This window comes from Chrysochloris asiatica, unplaced genomic scaffold (assembly GCF_000296735.1).
Source record: "Chrysochloris asiatica unplaced genomic scaffold, ChrAsi1.0 scaffold00035, whole genome shotgun sequence".
NCBI lineage: Eukaryota > Metazoa > Chordata > Mammalia > Afrosoricida > Chrysochloridae > Chrysochloris > Chrysochloris asiatica.
The window spans coordinates 6,373,603-6,396,773 of NW_006408553.1; the positions used below are offsets into that span (position 1 = coordinate 6,373,603).

At 39.9% G+C, this 23,171-nt stretch overlaps 1 protein-coding gene across 1 annotated transcript in view; it reads left to right on the forward strand.

Moving 5' to 3' along the window:
• SLC20A2 (solute carrier family 20 (phosphate transporter), member 2) overlaps positions 1–23,171 on the forward strand; it is a 91,811-nt gene that overhangs the window by 12,746 nt on the left and 55,894 nt on the right. The window contains exon 2 of the mRNA XM_006859919.1: positions 22,140–22,691. Within this exon, the coding sequence (XP_006859981.1) occupies positions 22,403–22,691 (289 nt within the window). The 5' untranslated portion in view covers positions 22,140–22,402. The remainder of the gene's footprint in view (positions 1–22,139; positions 22,692–23,171) is intronic.

Here is a 23,171-nt window from a genome sequence, read left to right on the forward strand (position 1 = left end):
GTATAATATTCTTTTATTGATAGTTTTTATATAGTAAAATTTGCTTTTTCTGGCCTAACAGTTCTATACATTTTTACATATGGACAGATAATTTTTAGAGTTTTTATTGTTAATTGAGTGAAAGTTTACAGGGCAGATTATCACTTTTACCTTCAGGAGCTCATATTTTGTTTCACTGCAATGATTACAATCCCCTCCATGTACCTACTATCAATCAACAGTGGTGGTGGGGGTGGTGTGCCTTGGAGTTGGTTCCGACTCTTAGCAAGGCTGCATTGGGTTCCTGAGGCTATAAATGTTTATGGGCGCAGAATGCCTCATCTTTCTCCCGTGGAACGTCTGGTAATTTCGAACTGCTGACCTTGAGGTTAGCGGCCCAACTAGCAACCACTATGCTATCAATCAACAGTATTTACCCCCCCCTTTTTTTTTGATGTACACGTATAAAACAGAAAATACATATTTGTTTAAATGTCTAGAGGGCACATTTTACAAGCCAGCCTCCTGTCTGCAGGCACACACCCTCTCTCAGTCCATGGGCCTAGAGTCCACAGCTGCTCTATCTCTCTATGCCATTGTCTTTGCCACTGTCCCTGGTGTCGCTGCTGCTCTGATTAGGATCTCATGCTCCACTCATGCTCTTCTCTCTTGCTGGTCCTAGGGTCCTCTGCTACATATGGACAGATTCTATAACCATCCCTCATCACAGATAGGATTCTGAACCACTCCAACATCTCCCACCCCAAAGAATTCCCTTGTGCTATTCCTGTGGTATCATACACACACCACCACCACCACACACCTTCCATACACCCTGAACTATAAATGCTGTCTCCAAGTCACACACACATCCAGTGATAAAGGATGAAATTCTAACTGGCTAAAGGGGCTTTTAAGCACAGCCTTTGACCAATGTCATCCCAGGGAAATCTTGGGAAACCATGCTAAAATATAAAAATAAGAAAAAAAATATCTGAACAAGGACATCATAGGTTGCAAAGTGCAGGGAAAATAAACTATACAAAATTAGTTCAACAAAATAAACAGATGACAAAAAAGAACCAAAAAAACCCAGAAGCAACAAGTCTAGAGAGGGGAGGAATCAATAACAGAATTGCTGTACTATATTATCTAAAATGTCAAGTTTTCAACAAAAGTTATGAGTTATGTAAAGAAACAGGTAAGTGTGACATTTACAAAGCGAAAAAAAAAAAAAAAAAAGTAATAGGGACTGTTGTTAAATAAGACCAGCCATTTGGCTTAGTAGACAAAAACTTCAAAGAAGCAGCTATATAAATATGTTCAAAGGCAAAGTGAAACCATACTTAAAGAATTCAAGGAAGATATTGTGTCAATTATTCATCAACTAGAGAGAATCAGTAAAGAGATAGAAATTAATTTTTTTTTTACATGACCAAACAGAAAATCTGGAATTGAAAAGTTTAAAAGCCAAAATGAAAAATGTATTAGTAGGTCTCATGGAGTTAGCAGAAGAAACAATCTGTAAACTTGGAGATAGGTCAATTGAGATTAGACAATCTAAAGAACAGAAAATAATAAAAATGAACAGAGCTTCAGAGAAATATGGGCCACCATTAAATATAGCAATGGCAATATTAGAAAGAGAGGAGCAGACAGGGGCAGAAAAAAATACTCAAAGAAATAATGGCAGAAAGCTGAAGAAATTATTGAAAAATACTAATCTTTGTATCTAAAAAAATCATGAAACTCCAAGTAGAATAAACCCAAAGAGACCCAGTCCCAGACACATTATAGTTAGAATGTTAGACACCAAAGAAATAGAGACAATTTGAAAACAAGAGAGAAATGACTTACATACAAGACACCTTTAGAAAGGGTAACAGATAATTTCTCTTCATAAACAGTGGAGACCAGAGGACAATGGGATGACATATCAAAGTTCTGTGAAAGAATTTTCTATTCAACAAAGCAATTTTTAAAAAAGGCAAAATAAAAGTACTCCCAGGAAAATAAAAAATAGTCCACTGTTAGCAGACCTGCCTTTCAAGAAATACTGAAAGGAGTTCTTTGATCTGAAAGGAAGTGACATTAGACAGTAGTCTGATTACAGACACACATACAAGGAGCTATAAAGGTAATAAACAGATAATGATGAAAGAAGGCTTAATTGACGGTGTCTTTTCTTTTTTTCCTCTCGTAACTGATTTAAAATATCACTGAATAGTTACTTATATTTGTTTGCACTCTGTTATTATAAAGAAGCTGTTTATGTTCACATCAAAACATCCTTCATAGCTCCAAGTTTTTCTAAGGGAAAAAAAGAAAAAAGGAGCTCGTGACTTTTCCCAAGACAGGTTATCTTGATCATGTACTACAAACTAATTGCAATGAGCATTCTCAGAATTAGGCAATCAATCCAAATTCTTATAAACTATCTTATGTCACTTATACTTTTAAACTTTATATATATATATATATAACATTTTAGACATATGCTTATGGTTTCTTAATGTAGTAACGGTTTTAAGAGTCTGAGTGGGAGATGTGAAAAACTGCTAAAATTTCACCTGATTTACCAATCAGATTAGAATTTTTAGGGAATTGGTTTATTTAATCTGTTAACACTGTTCATTTGGCTAGTTGCTGTTAGAGTCAAGTTCTCTAGCTTCTGATAGGAAGCTTTTGTTGTTGTTGTTAAGGGCCGTTGAGTGGGTTCTGACCCATAATGACCCTGTATAGGGTTTCCAAGGAGCAGCCTGGTGAGTTTGAACCGCCAACCTTGCAGTTCAAAGGGCTTTGCAGTCTGGTGCATTAACCCACAGCTCCACACCAGGACTCATAGGAAGCTTTAGAGAAACACTTTTTCTACATAGAAAAGTGATTTAGTGATTATTTGCCCTCTATTGCTTTTTCTGCTGCCTGAGAACAATTGCTTAAGAATCTCTGGAATGAGAATATGAAACATGAGACTGCAAATTGAACAAGAAAATAGTTAAGATAATAATCTTATCAATTTCTATTTATAGTTATTTTGCATTAATAAAAAGAATATGTATTAGTAATCAGGAGTGAAAGTTTTGTAAGTAACCATTCATATTTCTATAAAGTTTTCACCATAATCCGAATAAAATTAGTGAATAAATTTGTAAGAACAAGATATCTATTTACATACATGGTTCCATTTTAAACTGTGGCTGAAGGGAAAGTATTTGCCCAATATAACTTTTGGGACTTAGCCAGACAACTAGCATAGCAGGGCACAGAATTGGAACAAGTAATGCTAGGTTTACCATTTCTAGAAGTTTCACTTCTTAAGTGATTTGCTCATGAAAATTAATCTGTTTTTAGTTTTGAGTGAAGAAACAGATATGCCTAGAGTATCTGGGAGAATATATAGTGCATAAGTACTGGACTGCTAACCATAAGATCAAAAGGTTCAAACCCACTAGCCGCTCCTCCAACACCCTATATGGGGTCACTGAGTCAGAAGCAAGGTAATGGCATTTAACAACAACAACATAGTACATACAGAAAGAGGAAATATTTAGAAGCCATTCCTATCTTAGAGTAGGAATAAATACATAGAATTCAGCTATCTATAGCTATGCTTTCAAGTAGTATTGTACCAAAAACACTCTTTGTTGTTGTTAAGTACCGTGCAGTCGGATTCGACTCACAGTGACCCTGTACAGGGTTTCCGAGGCTGTAAATTCTTTACGGGAGCAGAAAGCCTCATCTTTCTCTCGCGGAACAGCTGGTAGTTTCGAACTGCCAACCTTGAGGTTAGCAACCCGATTTGTAACTACTACGCTACCAGAGCTCCTTAAAACACTCTAGCAGGGTAGTAATCTGTTCATTCTAAAAATCTCTATTGCAGGTGTTTACACATTTCCCAAGGGAGTTCATTTCAATGTGGAAAATAGCTCATTCAGTTATAATCTTTTCCTATCTGATGTAGTCTTTCTTATTAGAATGAGACTTGTACTACATCCTTCAATTAGATAAAGAGTGGTTTATACGCATACTTAAGGAGCTCTGGTAGCGTAGTGGTTATGAGTCAGGCTGCTAACCTTAAGGTCAGCAGTTTGAAACTACCAGCAGTTCTTCTGAAGAAAGATGAGGCTTTCTGCTCCCATAAAGATTTTCAGCCTCGGAAACTGTATGTAGTGTCACTGTGAGTTGGAACCGACTCTATGCACACCCCCACCACCATACTCGTACTTATTCCTAAAGTAATCTATTCATGGAATCATTGGATTGTAATTTAAAAATTTTTAAAAATAAGTTAAAACTTTCTCACAATAACCCATTAAACAGTCATTCAGTTCTAACATCTCCAAGTAAGAGGCACTTTTTATAATTTCTTTAACAAACAGTTTCATTAAGCAAAAATATGTTGTTGCTGTTAGATGCCATCAAGTCAGCTCCAACTCATAGTGACCTTATAAACAACAGAATAAAACAGTATCTGGTCCTATACAATCCTCACAACTGTTGTCATGTTTGAACCCACTGTTACAGCCACTGTGTCAGTCTGTCTCGATGGGGGTCTTCCTCTTTTTCACTGACCCAACTTTACCAAGCATCAGGTCCTTTTTCCAGAGACTGGTCCCCCGCTGACAGCATGTCCAGAGTAAGAGACAAAGTACTACCATCCTCACTTCCACAGGACATTCTAGGTATAGTTCTTCCAGGACAGATTTGTTTGTTCTTCTGACAGTTGATGGGAATTGCAATATTCTTCGCCAATCCCATAATTCAAATGTATCAATTCTTCTGTCTTCCTTATGCATTGTCCAGCTTTCACATACATATGAGACAATAGAAAATAAATTACCACGGCTTGAGTCAGGAGCACCTGAGTCCTCAAAGTGACATCTTTGTTCTTGAACACTTTCAAGAGGTCTTTTGCATGAGATTTTCCCAATGCAGTACATCATTTGATATCTTGACCATTGTTTCCATGAGCATTGATTGTGGATCCAAGAAAATGAAAAACTTGCAACTTTAATTTTTTCTGTTTATCATGATTTTGTTCATTGGTCAAGTTGTGAGGATTTTTATTTTCTTTACATAGAGTTGTAATTCACACTAAAGATCGTGTTCTTTGATCTTCATCAGCAAGTGTTTCAAGTCCCCTTGACTTTCAGCAAGCAAAGTTGTGTCATCGGCATATCTCAGTGTCTCCCCGTTGCTGTTGAATCAACTCCATATTAACCGCATATGTGTCAGAGTAGAACTGTGCATCATAGTATTTTCACTGACTGGTTTTTCAGAAGTAGATTGCCACACCTTTCTCTGAGATGGCTCTGAGTGGTCTCAGATCTCCAGTATTTCAATAACAGTCAAACACATTCACTGTACACCACCCAGGGACTCCATGTACATCCCTCTAACTCACAGTGGCTCTATAAGACAGAGTAGAATTGTGTATAAGGTTTCCAAGATTGTAAATCTTTCACAGTTAGCAGTCCACCTGGTAACATACTGCGCCAGGGCTCTGCCACCAGGGTTCTTCCATGTGTGTCACCTTATCCACTGCCATTACACTCATTGATTCTGACTCATAGTGACCCTATGTTAATCTATATAGGAGCACACAGCCCCATCTTTCTCCCACAGAGCAGCAGTGGGTTTGACCCACTGACCATGAGGTTAGCAGCCCAGTGCTTAGCCTATCTCACACACTCCCAGGGCTGTAAGTCATCTAGAACTTTACAAGTCTTATTTTCTTTAAATTCACACTAACATTTAATTATTTTTGCTGTTTCTTTATTCTTTAATAAAAGTGTTAATTTACCTTATTTATGTATTGACTTCCCTGGGAGCAAAAGAAAACCATTATGAAAAATGTCTTATGAACAGAAGAGATGTGTAAATATCAGAATGAGAAAGATGAAGAAGTGAGAATGAATGTAGCTGGGATGAAGCCTGGGAAAAAATTAGGTTTCTAAGGGTTGAGGCCTCAGAGTCTAAAGTGGAAACTTTAGATAGAGGACCAAAATAAGTTTGTTCATGTTCCATAAATTCACAAAATAAATTTAATTTCACTTCTCTAGAAAGGGTCAGATATTTCCACTTCTTCCCTCCCCCTAAGACAATCCTGTGGCTCACAGTTCCAGGCTAAACTATCTCTTCCCGATCCTGTGGTCTCCTGCTGATTTAGAATCATAGAGTTGGGCAGGACTTGAAGATACCATCTGACCTTGAACATTTTTGAGGATGAAGACTGCTGCATTCTAAAGTGAGGCGTACCTTGGTTTCTCACACCTCACTTTACTGTGCTTCACAGATAATTGCATTTTTACAAATTGAAAGTTTATGGCAACCTTCTGTTGAACAAGTCTGTCGGTGCCATTTTTCCAACACTTTTGTAATTCTCAAGATATTTCAAACTTTTTCATAATATTGCACACTTAATAGATTACAATATAGTGTAAATGTGACTTTTTTATGTACTGAGAAACCAAAGAATTCATGTGATTCGCTTTATTAGCAATATTTGCTTTACTGCAATAGTCTGAAACCAAACCTGCATTATCTCTGAGGTATACCTATAACCCAGTCTTTTAATCATGCTTTCTTCTTTACCCATTGTTTTACCCTCCCTACCTCAGGATCTGCCAAAACCACAAGGAATTCCAGCATCCAAAATACCTAGTATTAATAAGACGGCCTAGTGAATGCCAACCAGGGGCATTTCATCCTAGTTTGTATAGTTTTCATTTTAATGGCACTGTAGGATAAACTCTAGACTGCTGACTACAAGGTCAGCAGTTCAAACCCACCAGCTGCTCCTCAGAAACACTATACAGGGTCACTATGAGTCAGAACCAACTCCCCAGCCCTTAACAACAAAAACAGTATACCCAAAGCTTCAAGGAATTCAGTGAGAGAAAGTTTGAGTACAAGCAAGCTATACTAAACTTAAAACCCAATTGTTGTTAAGTGCGTCAAATCCAATTGTTGTTAAGTGCGTCGAGTTGGTTCCTGGTGTGGCACTGTGGATTAATGTGCTGGACTGCAAGCTAAGTGGTTCAAGCTTACCAGCTTCTCAGAAACCCTATACAGGGTCGCTATGAGTAGAACTGACTCAACAACACTTAACAACAACAACAATTTATATACAGTAGAATTCACCAGTTATAAATGTACAGTTTCATTAATTAAACAGATTTAAGGAACTCTGGTAGCAAAGTGGTTACGAATCGGGCCGCTAACCTCAAGGTCAGCAGTTCGAAACTACCAGCTGTTCCGCAGGAGAAAGATGAGGCTTTCTGCTCTTGTAAAGATTTGCAGCCTTGGAAACCCTGTACAGGGTCGCTCGCTGTGAGTCGTATCTTAACAACAACATACAGTATTGTAACCACCACCACATTAAAGATAGAAAACAAAACGTTTCTTGTGTAAGCATATGTTTTCATTTCTTTCATACACCTTGGAGTGGAACTGCTGGGATGAATGGTTAAGTGTATACTTAACTTTTTAAGACGCTGCCAAACTGTTTCCCAAAGTAACTGCATCATGATTAAGTGATTTATTTTTTCCTTAGATCCTTTTAAAATAAAAAATAAATAAATAATTTATTATGAATTGAGTGGAGGTTTGCAGGGCAGATCACCTGTTTTACATCCAACACTTTGTTTCATCTCATTGGTTACAGTCCCTCCCATAAAACAACAGTTATCTTACTTCCTTTCTGTGGTTCTTCCATTTTCATTCCAACCTCCTTCCCAACCTTTCTGAACTTTGTTCTTAGGTAAATATTACCCTTTTGATCATGAATAGTTGACCATTACGTGGTGAGCATACCATACTAGTGTTGTTGCCCCACCCCCGCCCCATATACCCATCTACCATTTGGCTGGAAATTGGGCCACAAGGGTGAGTTCCATTCCAGACCAGAAGGATGGTCGAGGGCCAGAATCTCAGGTTCCCTCGGTCTCTCTCTGACTAGTAAGCCCAGTCTTTTATATATATATAATTTTGAGTTTCGTTCCACATTTTCTCCCACACTCTCTGGGTCATTCTAATGTGCTCCCTTTCAGAGCAATTAATTGGTAGTAGTAGCCGGGCACCATCTAGTTCTTCTTTTAGTGTTTCTTTTCTGTACCCATTCACTCCATCCACCCTTCAAAAAGTGTCCTGTCCCTTACAGTGCATGTTACTTTTTAACTAAAGACAAGGTCACAGTTTGTACTCTGAGGAAGAGGAGTGGGTTGGGTAAATTCACATGCCCGTAGAGGAGATAGATGGTGGAGGGGAGGGGATGGAATTTTTTTTTTTTGAACCTTAAATTGATATTCTTTCTGTGATCACATGAGAAACCAATAACTTCTAGTTGCTTGAGGTCAAGCACAACTTATAAAACGCTTTTATACATTATATGTAATCTTCACTCTGTAAAGTACATGTGTTATTACTATTATACCCATTTTACAAATGATGAGCCTTGATTCAGAAAGTGTACTCTACTTTCCAGAGTCACACAGCCCTTTAGTAGCATGATTAAGATTAGATCTAAAGGGCTTTATCTGCTATTAATTGTAAGTCACCACTTAATTGATTTCTGGCACTGAGCTATATCCTTCAGATCTACTTTTCCTAGTTTTTACAACAGCCATTATGCCCATTCTCCAGCTGAGTCATCTAAATGACTCACCCAGAGATAGGAATGGACTACTGACTGCAGTCCTGTGCTCTTTCACCTCCATGTAGGAGAAACAAACGCTCCTGTTTTAACAGCAGAGAAAAAGGAGAAGGTGGAGGACCCACCATGCTGTGCAGGAACATCAACTGGTTGGCAAACCCTCCTCACCACTTCTTTTCCAGTTCACACTAGGTATAACTCTTAGTTTTGTTCACTTGGGATGCACTGTATTGATCAGGTTCATGCTCTTGATTCCCATGAGTGAACCTGCCTTCTGTCACCTGTCTCATCTGTTCCTATGTCCATTGTGTATAAGCCTGATCTCACAGCCTTTCCTTCTGACCCAATTTTCTTCTCCCTCTCTTCTTCCTCCCTCTTTATTTCCCCTCCTCTATCTCTGCTCCATCCTTCCTTGCTTCTGCTGCAGTCAAAATACCATCTGCCTTTCCCCAGACTTCCATGCTCCTACGGTTTGTGTTACATTATTTGTAAATATGGAGTCCTGGGGTCGTACTATAGGATAAGCACTGAACTGCTAACTGCAAGGTTGGCAATTCAAATCCACCAGCTACTTCTTGAAAACCTTATATGGGGTCGCTATGAATCAGAACTGACTCAACTGCACTAACAACAACAATAGGGCAAATTTCAGAGCTGTTTTAGTATAATTGTTATCATTAGCATGAAATAAGAAGCTCAATATTTTCTGTACTGAAAACACTTTTTTGTCTTTTAAGTTTTTGTTTTGTTTTGGTTTGGTTTTAAGTGTATAAAGTAGATGTTTTCTTTAGCTACTCAAGAATGGTGTTATTAATAGAAACTCGTAATGACAAGATTCGGAGTCCTCGTGTGGCACTGTGGGATAATGCGCGGGACCACTAGGTCTATTTGAACTGCAAGGCTGGCGGTTCAAATTCACCAGCCACTCCTTGGAAACCCTATACAGGGTCACTACGAGTTGGAACTGACTTGAAGGCACTTAACAACAACAGTGACAAGATTTGGAGTCCTGGTATGGCACTATAGGATAAGCACTGCCACTTCTAACCACAAAGCCGGCAATTCAAACCTACCATTCATTCCCTGGAAACCCTGTATGGTGTCAGTATGAGTCCAAACCAATTCAACAGTACTTAAAACAACAATGACAGATTTGTTTGCTGAATGCTAAAAGAAAAAATGGTTCTGCTGTACTATTCTGCAAATAATAAGATTCCAAAATCGAATCTTCCATTTTATTTAAATATTACCAGGGAAAGCTAGTCATTTTAAATGTCTCAGTAGAGCAGTCACATTTACCCATATGCAGCCAGGGAGTCATTAGATTTTACTTTGTTTCATTGAAGAAATATTCCATACTTTTATATATCTACTAAGTGTAAGAATTCAAGGTTTAACCCTGGCTTCCAGGAAAGTAGGTTTTACATTGTTAGCATGTGGGTGTTAAGTGTGGGGGCTTTTAGAGAGGTATTGGAAACTTACTTCAGAGTAGCAGGATTGCATGGAGGATCCAAGTTCTGACTCCCTCCCTTGTGTGTTGAGGGAGAGCTTGGCCTGGGTGCAGGCCACAAAACATTAGGTAAAAAATATCTTCATAGGCCAAGAGCAAGCGCAGTGGTTAATTTAGAGGCTATAGAGCAACCCTCTGAAACTACAAATTCCATGGTAGGAATCATAACTTAAATCCACAATCAGCTAGCTGCAGACTTCATTGCCTGGGACTAGCAGCAGCAATTGAGAATGATTGGGCTGGGAGGCTGGGAGAAGAGACATTGGTTGGTGGGAAGAACCACAAATCTCCTCAGACCCATACACAAAGTTATGGATCTTGTATTCTAGAACAGGATCTTACCCACCCAAATTTCTTTGGGCAAAATGTGAATTAAATGCTACAACTTCAGCAAAATACCAGTTTTTAAACAGGTTAGACATTTGTCCAGAGATAACTCTGAAAATATTGGCTTTCACTTTTTCTTTAGAATTCAGATTCCTAGTGGAACAGTGGGCTCAAACATCATCACAGTAGTAAGGATGGTGCAGGACTGGGCAGTGTTTCTATCTATTGTACGTAGAGTCATGATTTGTTGGAGCCAACTCTAAGGCACCTAAAATGTGGGATTAAAAGATCTTAGGTAGAGTTGACATAGATGCTTCACCTCATTCAGAGGGCACTGAGATGCTGAGCAAAGAAAGTGAGCTCTTGTTAACATATGACAAGTGTGGAAGACAGGAATGATGAACCCAGTAATACCTCTTGCAAAACAAGGTCTTTGTTCTTCTAATGCAGGATGGCAATAGTACTTGAAAACTAAAGAGTATTTTGCAGCCTTCAGTCCTGTGAATCCCCGCCATATTGAGGTCTCATAGGCGTCCCTGTGACACAAACATCCACTCCCCACAGATAATTGACAGGTAGCCAGTTGTCCTGATGTCATTTATTGAATTAGCTGGCCTTGCCTCATTGATTTCAAATCCAGTGTTCAAAATCCAGCTTTCAAACATCCAGTACTCTCATGTATCCTATATGATCCTATCACAACCCCTCTGAATTTGGACTTTGATATATTCTTGACAAGTTACATTTTTGGCCTTTTGCCCGGTGGTTTTCTGACCTTCCAACAGCACAACTTCAGCAACACTGCTATCTTTGTCTTTGCCACAGTGTATATAGTTATGTAAGCATTTTAATTTGTTTTGCTCGTTTTTGGTAAGAATTAATGAAAAAGAAAGAAAAATCTAACTGCTGTACTTTATTAAAAATAAAAATAGGTAGGTACGTAGTGGTTACAAGTTGGACTGCTAACCTCAAGGTCAGCAGTTCAAAACTACCAGCTGTCCCATGGGAGAAAGATGAGGCTTTCTACTCCCATTGAGATTTACGTACTCAACCCCTACGTAGGGTCACTGTGAGTCAGAACCAACTCCATGGTGTACCGCCGCCACCTTAGTAAACTTAACATGTTTGATATAAAGATAGAAATCATTTAGGTTTCATGGTCCCTTGATGGCACAAACTGTGCTTGACTAGTAACCAAAAGGTTCACAGTTCAAACCCACCAGCAGGACCACAGAAAAGAACAGGCCTGGCGGTCTGCTTTATAAAGGTGACAGCCAAGAACACCTTAGTGAGCAGTTCTGTTCTGTAACACATGGGGTCTCCTAAGCCACAAATCAACTACAAAAACCAACATGTTGGTTACCAAATAGTGACAAGCTTTTCTTTTCAACTTGGTGTTTATTATACTAAAATCTGGTTTGTTTAGGGTGTGTTTGTGTAGGGTGTTGTTAGGTACCATTGACTTGGCTTTGACTCACAGCAACTTTATGTACCATAGAATGAAACATTGCCCCGTCCTGTGCCATCCTCACTTCTGTTATTATGTTTGAACCTGTTGTTGGCAGACATTGTATCATTCCATCTCATTGGGGATCTTGCTTGTTTTCAATGACCCTCTACTTTACCAAGCATAATGTCTTTTCCAGGACAGAATATGAGAGGTGAAATCTTATCATCCTAGCCTCTAAGGAGAACTCTGGCTGTCCTTTTTCCAGCACAGATTTGTTTGTTCTTCTGATAGTCCGTGGCACTTTCAATATTCTATTCCAACACCATAACTCAAATGTATCAATTCTCTGGTCTTCCTTAGTCATTGTCTAGCTTTCACATGTATATGAGGCAATTGAAAATACCATGGCTTTGATCAGGTGCGCCTAAGACTTTAAAGTGATATTTTTGCTTTTTAAGACTTTAAAGAGGTCTTTCCCAACAGATTTGCCCAATGCAGTACACTGTTTGATTTCCTAACTGCTGCTTCCATGAGAATTGATTTTGCATCCAAGTAAAAGGAAATCTTTAACAATTTCAGTCTTTTCTCCATTTATCATGATGTATATTGGTCAAGTTGTGAGGATGTTTGTTTTTACATTGAGGTGCAACCTATACTGAAGGCTGTGGTAATCAGTCTTCATCAGTAATTGCATCAAGTCCTCTACACTTTCAGCAAGGTTGCGTTATCTGCATATCAAAGGTTGTTAATGAGTCTTCCTCTAATTCTGATGCCCTGTTCTTCTTCATATAATCCAGTTTCTCAGATTATTTGCTCAGCATGCAGATTGAATAAAGGCCAAATTAAAGAACATAGACACAATTTGGCATCTGTCTCAGGCCAGATTTTCTAGAGATGCAAAACCAGTGAAATATATATATATATCACTGTGGGCTAATGCGTCAGACTGCAAAGTCATTTGAACTTCAAGGTCAGTGGTTCAAGCTCACCAACTCCTCCTTGGTAACCCTATACGGGTTACTGTGGGTTGGAATTGACTCGACAGCACTTAACAACAACAAATATATGTATATATGAAGAGATGAAATCCTAGTGTGGGATAAAGCACCCGAACCACAAGGTCGATTTAAACTACAAGGTCAGCGCTTCAAACTCACCAGTCACTCCTTGGAAACCCTATACAGGATCGCTGTGAGTCAGAACCGACTCCACAGCACTTAACAACAATATGTATATATATATATTGATAAAGAGAAGTTTATTATCAAGGAAATGGTTTACAATTACAGACCCCCAGGTCCCTAACAGAAGAGAGAGTGTCTTTCCCACGTGCCCATTATATTAACAGGTCACAACCAAGGAAGTATTCCTTTGATTGGCTGCTCATAGTCACCCATCATAGAGCTAACTATCCCTGTATTAGGTTTTATCACCACAGGAATAAGCATATCCCAACAGCTAAACTTCTGGGAAACTCTGGCCTAGTCAAGTTGACACAGAACCCTAACCATTATAAGTCTACCCTTGTCAGCTTGAAACCTAAAAACCATATGCATAATCTCTAAATTTAAAAAATTGTAAAGTCATTTGTTGTTGCTGTTAAGTACCATGGAGTCAGTTCCGACTCATAGTGACCCTGCACAAAGTTTCCGAGGCTGTAAATCTTTACAGGAGCAGAAAGCATCATTTTCTCCCGCGGAATGGCTGGTAGTTTCAAACAGCCAACCTTGAGGTTAGCAACCTGATTTGTAACCACTACGCTACCAGATACTTGCTCCTAATATGATATAACTAAAATATGTACAACTGAAAACACACTGACCTCATTTTCATCTTATATGTCACAAATTAAGAAAGGAAAAATAGTTGCTGAACACACATATATATTCATTTAAATATCCAAAGGGCACATTCTGCAAGCCAGCCTCCTACCTGTAGGCACACAGCCTTACTCAGTCCTATGGATCTAGAGTCTACCACCTCTGTTACTGTCTCTGCAGTCACCATTTTTCCATATAGGAATCTCAAGCTCCACTCATGCTTTTCCTTTTGATGGTCCTGGGATCGTCTGTTCCTGAAATGAAAAATTAACTATCCCCCCTGCTTTTAGCTATGCATTTTCTACAATTACAGTTTTTTTAAATGTTTATTGTGAATTATATGTTAGTTTACATGGGAGAACATTAGGTTTACATTCATCCTGTTGTATATCGTTCCATGGCAAATGTATATCATTCCTTTCACCAAACCCATCTGGAAAAGAGGAAAACTATTCAGTGGGGATTCTCCCTTGTCACCTCATTCTTAAACTAGGCACACCCATGTAAGCTTGTAAGCCAATGACTTCATGGCTTTATAGCCCCCATTTCCAATGTCTAAATTTCTTGTCCCTTTCTATCCAGTACACTGAGGAGACCAGCATGTTCCTTGATCTGAAGAATCTTCCATTCTGCTTGGAATTTTAAGCAACTGCATCCATAAGTAAAAGTCTAGTCCAACAAATTGTATCAATATACACTTGCTTACAGTATTAAGCATCTTTATCATCATCTGGTCAGCTGAGCCCTAACCATTAAAGATAGGTCAAATGGGTACCAGCTGCAAGTTTGGGAGTTCACATACACCTCCCTGCACTTCCAACCAGCTGGCCCCTTTACTCTCAGCCATAGCCCCCGAGGGTTAGGTCAGTGCCCTTGGGGTCAGGAGTTCATACAACTCCCTAAACTTTAGAAGAGCCAGCCTTCCCTCTTATCTCAATGGGTGCCAATAGAGCATGTCCAAACTCAGCCTGTGTCTTCATTGCTGCATTTCCCCCATTTCCACTCACATATAGACTCAGGTGGTCATCAGTAAGCATAATAGAGGGCTCCCAGGTTCTCTTTAACTTTCATTCCTAGAAGGGGTATTTTCTCTGATGGACTGACTTTCCTTGCCTTGATGCCTCCAAAGCCCAAAAAGCCAAATTGCTTTCTTTCAATCATGAATCTCCTATTCTCCAAGCAGTTTTGAATTGGTCTGCATGTCTTTTCAAATGTCCCAACTCTGAAGGTTCTGGTTGGGGCTCAGGATTCCACTGAAGACACCATACTCTACAAAGACTTAAAGTAAAAAGCCTTGCCTGGAAAAAAATCAGCACTGCAGGACTGCAAGGTCAGCAGTTCAAACTCACCAGCCACTCCTCATAAACTTTATGGAGGATCCTTATGAGTCAGAACTGACTCAGAGACAGTTAACCACAACAACAGTCAAGTATAGTCTGAAGGCAGATTTACAAGCTCTCTGTAGTCATAACTCCCAATATTCCTATCACACATGTATATCTATTTTACAATAATAGGCAGGAGAAACCAGTATCCAAAGGGCAGTCAAACACATAAACCTTTTAAAACACTCAAGTTCAATCTTTTCTTCTCCATTGGACTAATTCCATTGATATGCATATGGCCTTGGACCTCTGGCAGAGTGAATTCCAGTAGGCCCTGGCCTGTGATCAGCTATCCTTTTTAACCAGGGTGACATCAGCTCCAGGCAACTCCAGAAGCTGTGTCTCTCCCTCCACTGAAGTATTGTATCCCATGCCTCTTCATTCTTTCTTTTACAAAACCTCAAAACTTTCCAGAGTCTGGAATCATTGCAATGAATCCTGCTCACAGCACCACCTACTCAAACCAAGTGGCATCCATATCTGACTTCCTCTGGCTCCACAAGGGGAAAAGAGGACCAAACTAAAAATCAGTCCAAGGCCCATTCCTATGCCTTTAAAATTAATTAGACTTGAGAACCAATTTAGAAAAGTAATCCCCCCCTATACAAGGGAAACAGACAACACCTGTGAAACTTACTCTGCGTTAAGCAATAAGAAGAGTGAAAAGGGAAGCCCACATCTTGATCACATCTTCCTGGAAGCAATCAGCATAAAAAATACCAAAACACATACTCAATTAAGTATTAAGGCCACAGATAAACACTAAACATGTCCAAGAAGCAATAGCAGATGACCATATCAGCACATGTCCAGAAACAAGATAAAATGTCTGAGACAAATGACCTAAAGGTAGACCTGGATTCCATCCTGAAAAGTCATCCTTGTGATTTTGTTTCTCTAGAACCCCACTTTTGGTACCACATGTCTTCATGCTAGGTTTTCTAGAGAAGCAAAACCAGTGAGACATACATGTTGTTAAATGCCGTCAAGTCTGTAACAACTCATAGTGACTCTGTATAGGGTTTCCAGGAGCGGCTGGTGAGTTTGAACATCTGACCTTGCAGTTCAAACTGACCACACAGTCCAGCACATTAACCCACAGCATATATAAAGACAAGTTTATTGTCAAGGAAATGGCTTACAATTGCAAATTCAAGAAAGCATCCCTTTGATTGGCTGCTCATAGCCATTCATCATAGATTTAACCATGCCTGTATTAGGTTTCATCACCATGGGAATAAGCACATCTCAACTGCTACACCTCTGGAAATCCTGGCCTAGTCAAGTTGAAACAGAACCCTAACCATTACAGCATCTCAGGTGACCTAAGTAGGAGAGAGAATTTTTGCTCAGAAACAATGCCAAAGGTAACATAAAGATGACTAGTAACCTCTTCAAGTGAAACTAGGCTGAGCATATAGCCGCTTTTGGTCCCTTCTACCAGACAATCTTTTCTGCTATGCTGCTATAATTTACCTGTCTGTGCCAAGTGTCAAAAAATGAACCTGTGGTCCAACCCTAACCTAACCCACTACTAAAAATCAAAACTAAAAGCATCCCAAAAGGGGGGGAAAAAAAACACCCAAATCCATTCAGTTGTTTTGCAGCTGGTTATACAAATCATTACATTAAGTACATCTCTCAACCACCATAAACAAATCACCAAGTCCTATTGATTTTTACCAGTGAAATACCTCCTAAATCATTTCTCTTCTTTAACCACCATCACCACCCTTGTCCAGGATATCATCATCTCATGTCTGAGCCACTGAAGTAACCTCATAATTAGTCTCCCACATCTACTTTGGTTTCCTTCCAATCCATTCTCTGCACTGTAGACAGAACCATATTTTAGAGGTGCGAGTCGATTCATGTCAGCACCTCTGTGATTAAAATCCTTCAGTGACACACCATTGCTCTCATGGTGGCCCTGGTCTCTTATATGGTCCACCTCAGCTCATATCACAGTGTCCCTCACACTGGCCTGCCTCCAGTCTCTTCTCACTCTGCTCTTTCCTCCCATAGGAAATGCCCAGAATGCCCCTGCAGTCCCAGAGTTAGTGCTCAACATCCTTAGATAGCATGTAAGCTTTCCTAACCTCTCAGGCAAGGTCAAGCCCTGATTCTGTGCTCTCAAGACCCTGTGCCCACTTCCTTCATGCCACTTTTCCTTCATACCTGCTTCTTTCATACCACAGTTTATAAGTACTCATTTACATGTTTATTTGATTGTCTGTTTTCTTCCCAGGACTGTAATGCAAGTCCCCAAAGTACAAGGATCACATCCATTTTTTTTTCATCATTGTATTCCTAGTGACTGACACAAAGGAAAACCCCCCGGGAACAAATCCAGTGGCATCTAGTCAATTCCAACTCATGGCAACTCTATGTAGGATTTCCAAGACTAATTTTTACAGGAGCTGCAAAACACAAATGGCAACAACTTTTCCTCCCACAATCCTCTACTTCTCTGTTGGGTTCAATAATCCGTTGCAATGGACACACAGAACTCAGAGACAGTACTCAAAGTTAGGGGATTTATTAGGAACATTGTTGTTAAGTGCCGTCAAGTCGGTACCGACTCATAACGACCCTGTATGAGGTTTCTGAGGGGCGGCTGGTGAGCTTGAGCCTCCAACCTTGCAGTTCAAAGTGACCTTGCAGACTAGTGCATTAATCCACAGCACCACACCAGGACTACTAGGCTGCAATTTGGGGTCAGAAATGCCAAGGGCACAGAAATGTAAGAACATGCTCTCCTCAGTCGAGTCCACAGGCAGTATCTCTGTCCAGGCAATGTTACAAAGTTTTCAGGCTGCTGATAAATGCCCACAGGACATACCACTACACCATTAGCCTCAGCCTAAAGGCAGTTGCCTCTAGCTCCATATCTAGCTCTTTCAATTAAGTGCATGGAGGCACCCCACTCTGCAAGCAAACCTTCTGCCCAGAGTCACTCAGCTTTACTTTCTCTGTAGACTGGGAAGCCCACTGCTCCATCTTGTGCTCTGACTTCTTGGTTCTGCTGCTATTGCTTCTCTGCCACTCCTCCAGGGTCACAGCTTTCTGTCCCTGAGTTGAGCAGATTCAATGCACAGAGAGCTCAGGGTCCAAAGGACCTGGCTCTTTTTCTTTGATGATAATCAAATTCCCCCATACTGCTTCTGAGATGGCTCCTATATACCCGTACTAGAGTTTCAAGTTTTTACTGTTATAGTGAACTCGGTTAACACCCACAGCTGTATCGTGTCATCCTATCAGTATCTTCTCCCACCCACCGGCACCCCAGCCACAGCCAGCAATCAATAACTGACTGACTGACATGGTGGAACAAGACTCCTTTCCAGGTGAGACCAACTCTGGATGCCGTTTTTGCTTCAGAGTTTCCCTTAGGATCAGGCAGAAGTTCCTCTCCAGCTCCACATTGTGTTGAACGCTGGCCCTGCATCCAGCCTGCTTCCCTCACTCCCTTTCTCTTGGGCCCACTTTTCCATAAAACATGAGCACCCCAATCCCTGCTTCTAGGTTATCTGAGCTAAGATAGGTGAGAAAAATCTCCTTTCCTATACCAAACATTCTAACCTAATAAAGACTTGGTCAGGAAAAGTCATTTGCTGTGAGAGTTATGAAGACTAAGGCTAGAAGAGGCATATTAAATAATTCACTGTACCACAGGAACAGACAGCCTCATCTTTCCGCCATGGAATGGGTAATGGGTTTGAGCACTGACCTTGTGGTTAGCAGCCTAATGCCTAACCCATAGTGCCACCAAGGCTCCTGACATGAAAGAAATTATCAACAAACATCTGCTGAATGTTGTTTTTGTATGCCCTATTTGGCAACCTAACCTAACACAAAACAAGATTTTTTTCAAGAATTTCCTTATAAAGATAGATAATATTAGTCCAAAATATGTTTTATTTTATATTGTCATTTACAGATTTTTAATGTGTCTATCATGTAGCGTAGTGGCTTCGAATCAGACTGCTAACCTCAGGGACAGCAGTTTGAAACTACCAGCCGTTCTGCGGGAGAGAAATGAGGCTTTCTGCTCCCATAAAGATTTACAGCCTCGGAAATCCTGTGCCACGTCACTATGAGTTGGAACCAACTCCACGGTACTTAACAACAACAACAAAATTATGTTAATAAAATACTCAGTGGAATACTGGCTTTCACCATTTAGAGTGGTCTTTTTATTTGTCTCACTTGACCTCTGAATCTCTAGAATTTCACTGGCTAAAACCTTAGGAAAGGAAAAGGTCTGTCAGTATACATTTTCTATATCATTGTATGTCTATAGCACTACATACATAGATAGTGCTCAATATATGTTTGTTGATTGTATATCATTTTAATTTTAAAAGTAATTAACTACATGTCTTACTTTTCTAATGCTGCTATAAAAGAAATTCCATAAGTAGATGATGGCTTTTAAAACAAGAATTTCTTTAGTCATCGTTTAGAAGGCCAGGAGTCCAAATTCAGAGTGCCTACTCTTGGGGAAAGGAGTCCTGGTGTGGTGCTGTGGGATAAAGCACTGGATCACAAAGTCTGTTTGAGCTATAAGGTCGGCAGTTCAAACTCACCTGCCACTCCTTGGAAACCCTATTATACAGGGTTGCTATGAGTTGGAACGGACTCGACGGCACTTAACTCTTAGGGAAGGCTTTTTCTTCGTGTGCTCTGGAGAGAGGCCCTTGTCTCCTTTCGGCATCTGTAGGTCCAGCATTCCTTGGGGAGCTCCGTGTGTCTTGGCAACAATATCCCCCTGGATCCAGGAGCCTCACAGTGCAGGACCCCAGGTCCAAAGGACGCACTCACTCCCAGTTCTTCTTTCTTGGTGGCAGGCAGTATGTCTCTCAGAGCTCAGCTGACATCTCTCTCCTTTCATATCTCCTGTAGATTGCATCTGACATCATTAACGTCATAGAAGTGAACAGTTACAACATAGGATAATAACATCAGATCAGATCAAGGGGTTGATTGTATTATATTAGATCTCACCATGGAGGTGATAACTACATCTTAACTGCTAAGCCATGGAGAATCCTGGCCCAGCCAAGTTCACCCAAAACCTTAACTATCACTCTACAGCACACCATTTTAGAAAGAAACAAATTATCCATGACCCTACTGCTGAAACTCAACCACCATTCAGTTTGGGTACAGGACCTCTTAGAATTTTTATAATCACAATGTACATAAAATTTTGTTTCCTGCTTTTTTCCTAAATAATGTTGCTGATTGGTAAAAGTATTATATGAGGGGGCTTCAAAAAATTCGTGGAAAAATTCCATTACCTTAAAATTCCATTTTTCCGTAAACTTAAAGGAAGCTCCTCATATTGAATTGCATATAACATGGTATATGTTGTTGTTGTTATGTGCCATGAAGTCGGTTCCGACTCATAGTGACCCTGTACAGGGTTTCCCAGGCTGTAAATCTTTATGGGAGCAGAAAGCCTCATCTTTCTCCCGCGGAACAGCTGGTAGTTTCGAACTGCTGATCTTGCGGCTCACAGCCCGATTCGTAACCACTACGCTACCAGAGCTCCTTAACATGGTATATAAACCTAGCTTATTCATTTCAATTCAATAAACAGCTCTTAGAAACCACATTGTTGTAGTCACCGTTCTACATGCCTAAAACCTATGAAAGAAAGTATATATTTGGTGCCTTGCCTATATGCTAATAGAATACCATAGTTCTGAAGTTTGAGATGATGTTTTCACTTTATAACTATATTAATTTTATGTCATCTCTCCTTTTTCCTTGAAAGAGAAAGAAGAAATACTTTTGTCTCGTTTGTTTAATAATCTCTTCATTCATTAAAACAAATGTTTTCAGGGCTTACCAAGTGCCAGGCATTATTCTAGGTACTGGAGATTCAACAGTGAATGAAAAAAAGACCCTACATTCTAGAGAGAGGATACAATAATGAGTGAGTGTGTGCATGAGTGAATGAAAAGGTCAGGTGGTAAGTAGAAAAAAGAAAAAAGATAGGCTAAGAGACATGGATAATAGCATTGAGAAGAGAGCTGCTATTTTAGTTAGGTCAGGGAAGGCCTCTCCAAGGGTGACATTTGAGCAGAGAACTAAATAGAGTGAGGACACAGCCGTGCAGCTGTCAGGGGAAGATTTTTTCCAGTGACAAGGATAATCAGATACAAAGGCCCTGAGGCAAGAGTATGCTTGGGGTTTCAAGGAATAGCAAGGAGCCAGTGAGGTGGGAGTAGAGAAAAGGGGGGTTGAGATGGAAGCTGAGGTGAATGAGCAAGGCAGGAGCCAGCAGGCAATTTGGGAGGGTTGGCCAGGTCAGGGTGAGGATGCTGGCTTTGTCTCTGAGTGAAATGGGAAGTTGTTGGAATAGTGACACGCTGTAACTCATGCTTTAACATGTTCACTTCACTCTTCAGCCACCTCTTTCCCACTGTGAGGCCCTTCTCACCGTTACATTGTCTGGATGTGTCACTTTGACCCAGAACTTTGAATCTTCTCTCAGATACACACATGTACTCATAATGTAAAATGGCACGTTCCCAAGGCACATTCCCTAAGCGTATGCATACGGGTATAGAAATTCACCACACCCTGTGAATCAGAACCTGTAATCACTGCTCCAAGAAATTAGGCACTAATCCATATGTTTAAAAAGCAGCATCACTCTGAATTTCACATTTCTTTATCTCATGTTTTTTTGAGGAAGTTGTTCCTTTTGAAAAACATGACTATTTTTTTTCAAGTTGCATTTAAAAAAAAAGCAAAAACTTATCATGCTAAGGCATGCTATTAGTCTTTAGTTACAAAGCATGCTTTACCTTCTGACATCCCAGAAATCAGCTTTTTGGGGGATTAGCCTAATTACAATCTTTCTTGAGTTGCTTTATGGTTAGAACTGTCACATGGCGAAATTAGATCCCATTATCAGTCTTAAAACATTTATTTCAGAAAGAACAAACTGTTAACAGGTTGCTTAGGATAATTGATTTATTTTGTTTTCTTTCTGTTACAGGAGGAGACAGTGCACCTTTCCCAGATTGGGAGAAAAATATGGAATGTGTTTTACTGCTGACTGAACACAACCAAATGAACTGTACTTACAGTAGTTTGAAAACCAGCAGTTAGCAGTTTGTTCAGGCACTAACATCGTCCAGTACCTTCCAGAACAAATTCACTGTTTACAAGAACTCTCGGCCTTACGAAGTTTATAACCTCAAGCTTTGTTTATTTAAAATATTTCTGCGAAAGGAAAGTACCCGGAACCCACTGTCCAAAATGGCTATGGTTGAGTATTTGTGGATGGTCATTTTAGGTTTTATCATAGCTTTTATCTTGGCATTTTCCGTTGGTGCAAATGATGTTGCCAATTCTTTTGGTACTGCTGTGGGCTCCGGCGTGGTGACCTTGAGACAGGCGTGTATATTGGCATCAATATTTGAAACCACCGGCTCAGTATTATTGGGAGCCAAAGTCGGAGAGACCATTCGGAAAGGCATCATTGATGTGAACCTATACAACGAGACGGTAGAAACACTAATGGCTGGAGAAGTTAGTGCAATGGTTGGTAAGTAGTTTTATTCTTAACACTGAGAGAAAATTTACTCAAATTTGTTACCTCCGTGAATGTGATTTTTGCTTTACCTTCTTTTAAAAAACTAGTTTAATCTTTCATATTCACTGTCTTATTTTTACTTTGTACATTTTTATTGGCTGTTTTGGTGTTGCTTAAAGATACTTCTACTATGGTGGTGGTTGTGTGCCATGGAGTCAGTTCCAACTCATAGTGACCCTGTGTAGGGTTTCCAAGGCTGTAAATCTTTACAGAAGCAGAAAGCCTCATCTTTTTCCCGTGGAATGACTGGTAGCTTTGAACGGCTGACCACCAGGTTAGCAGCCCAACTCGTAACCAGAACGCTACCAGAATTCTATAGTTCTATATCATTTTACAAGGAGCTCTGGTAGCGTAGTGGTTACAAATCGGGCTGCGAACCTTAAGGTCAGCGGTTCGAAACTACCAGCCGCTCTGCGGGAGAAAGATGAGGCT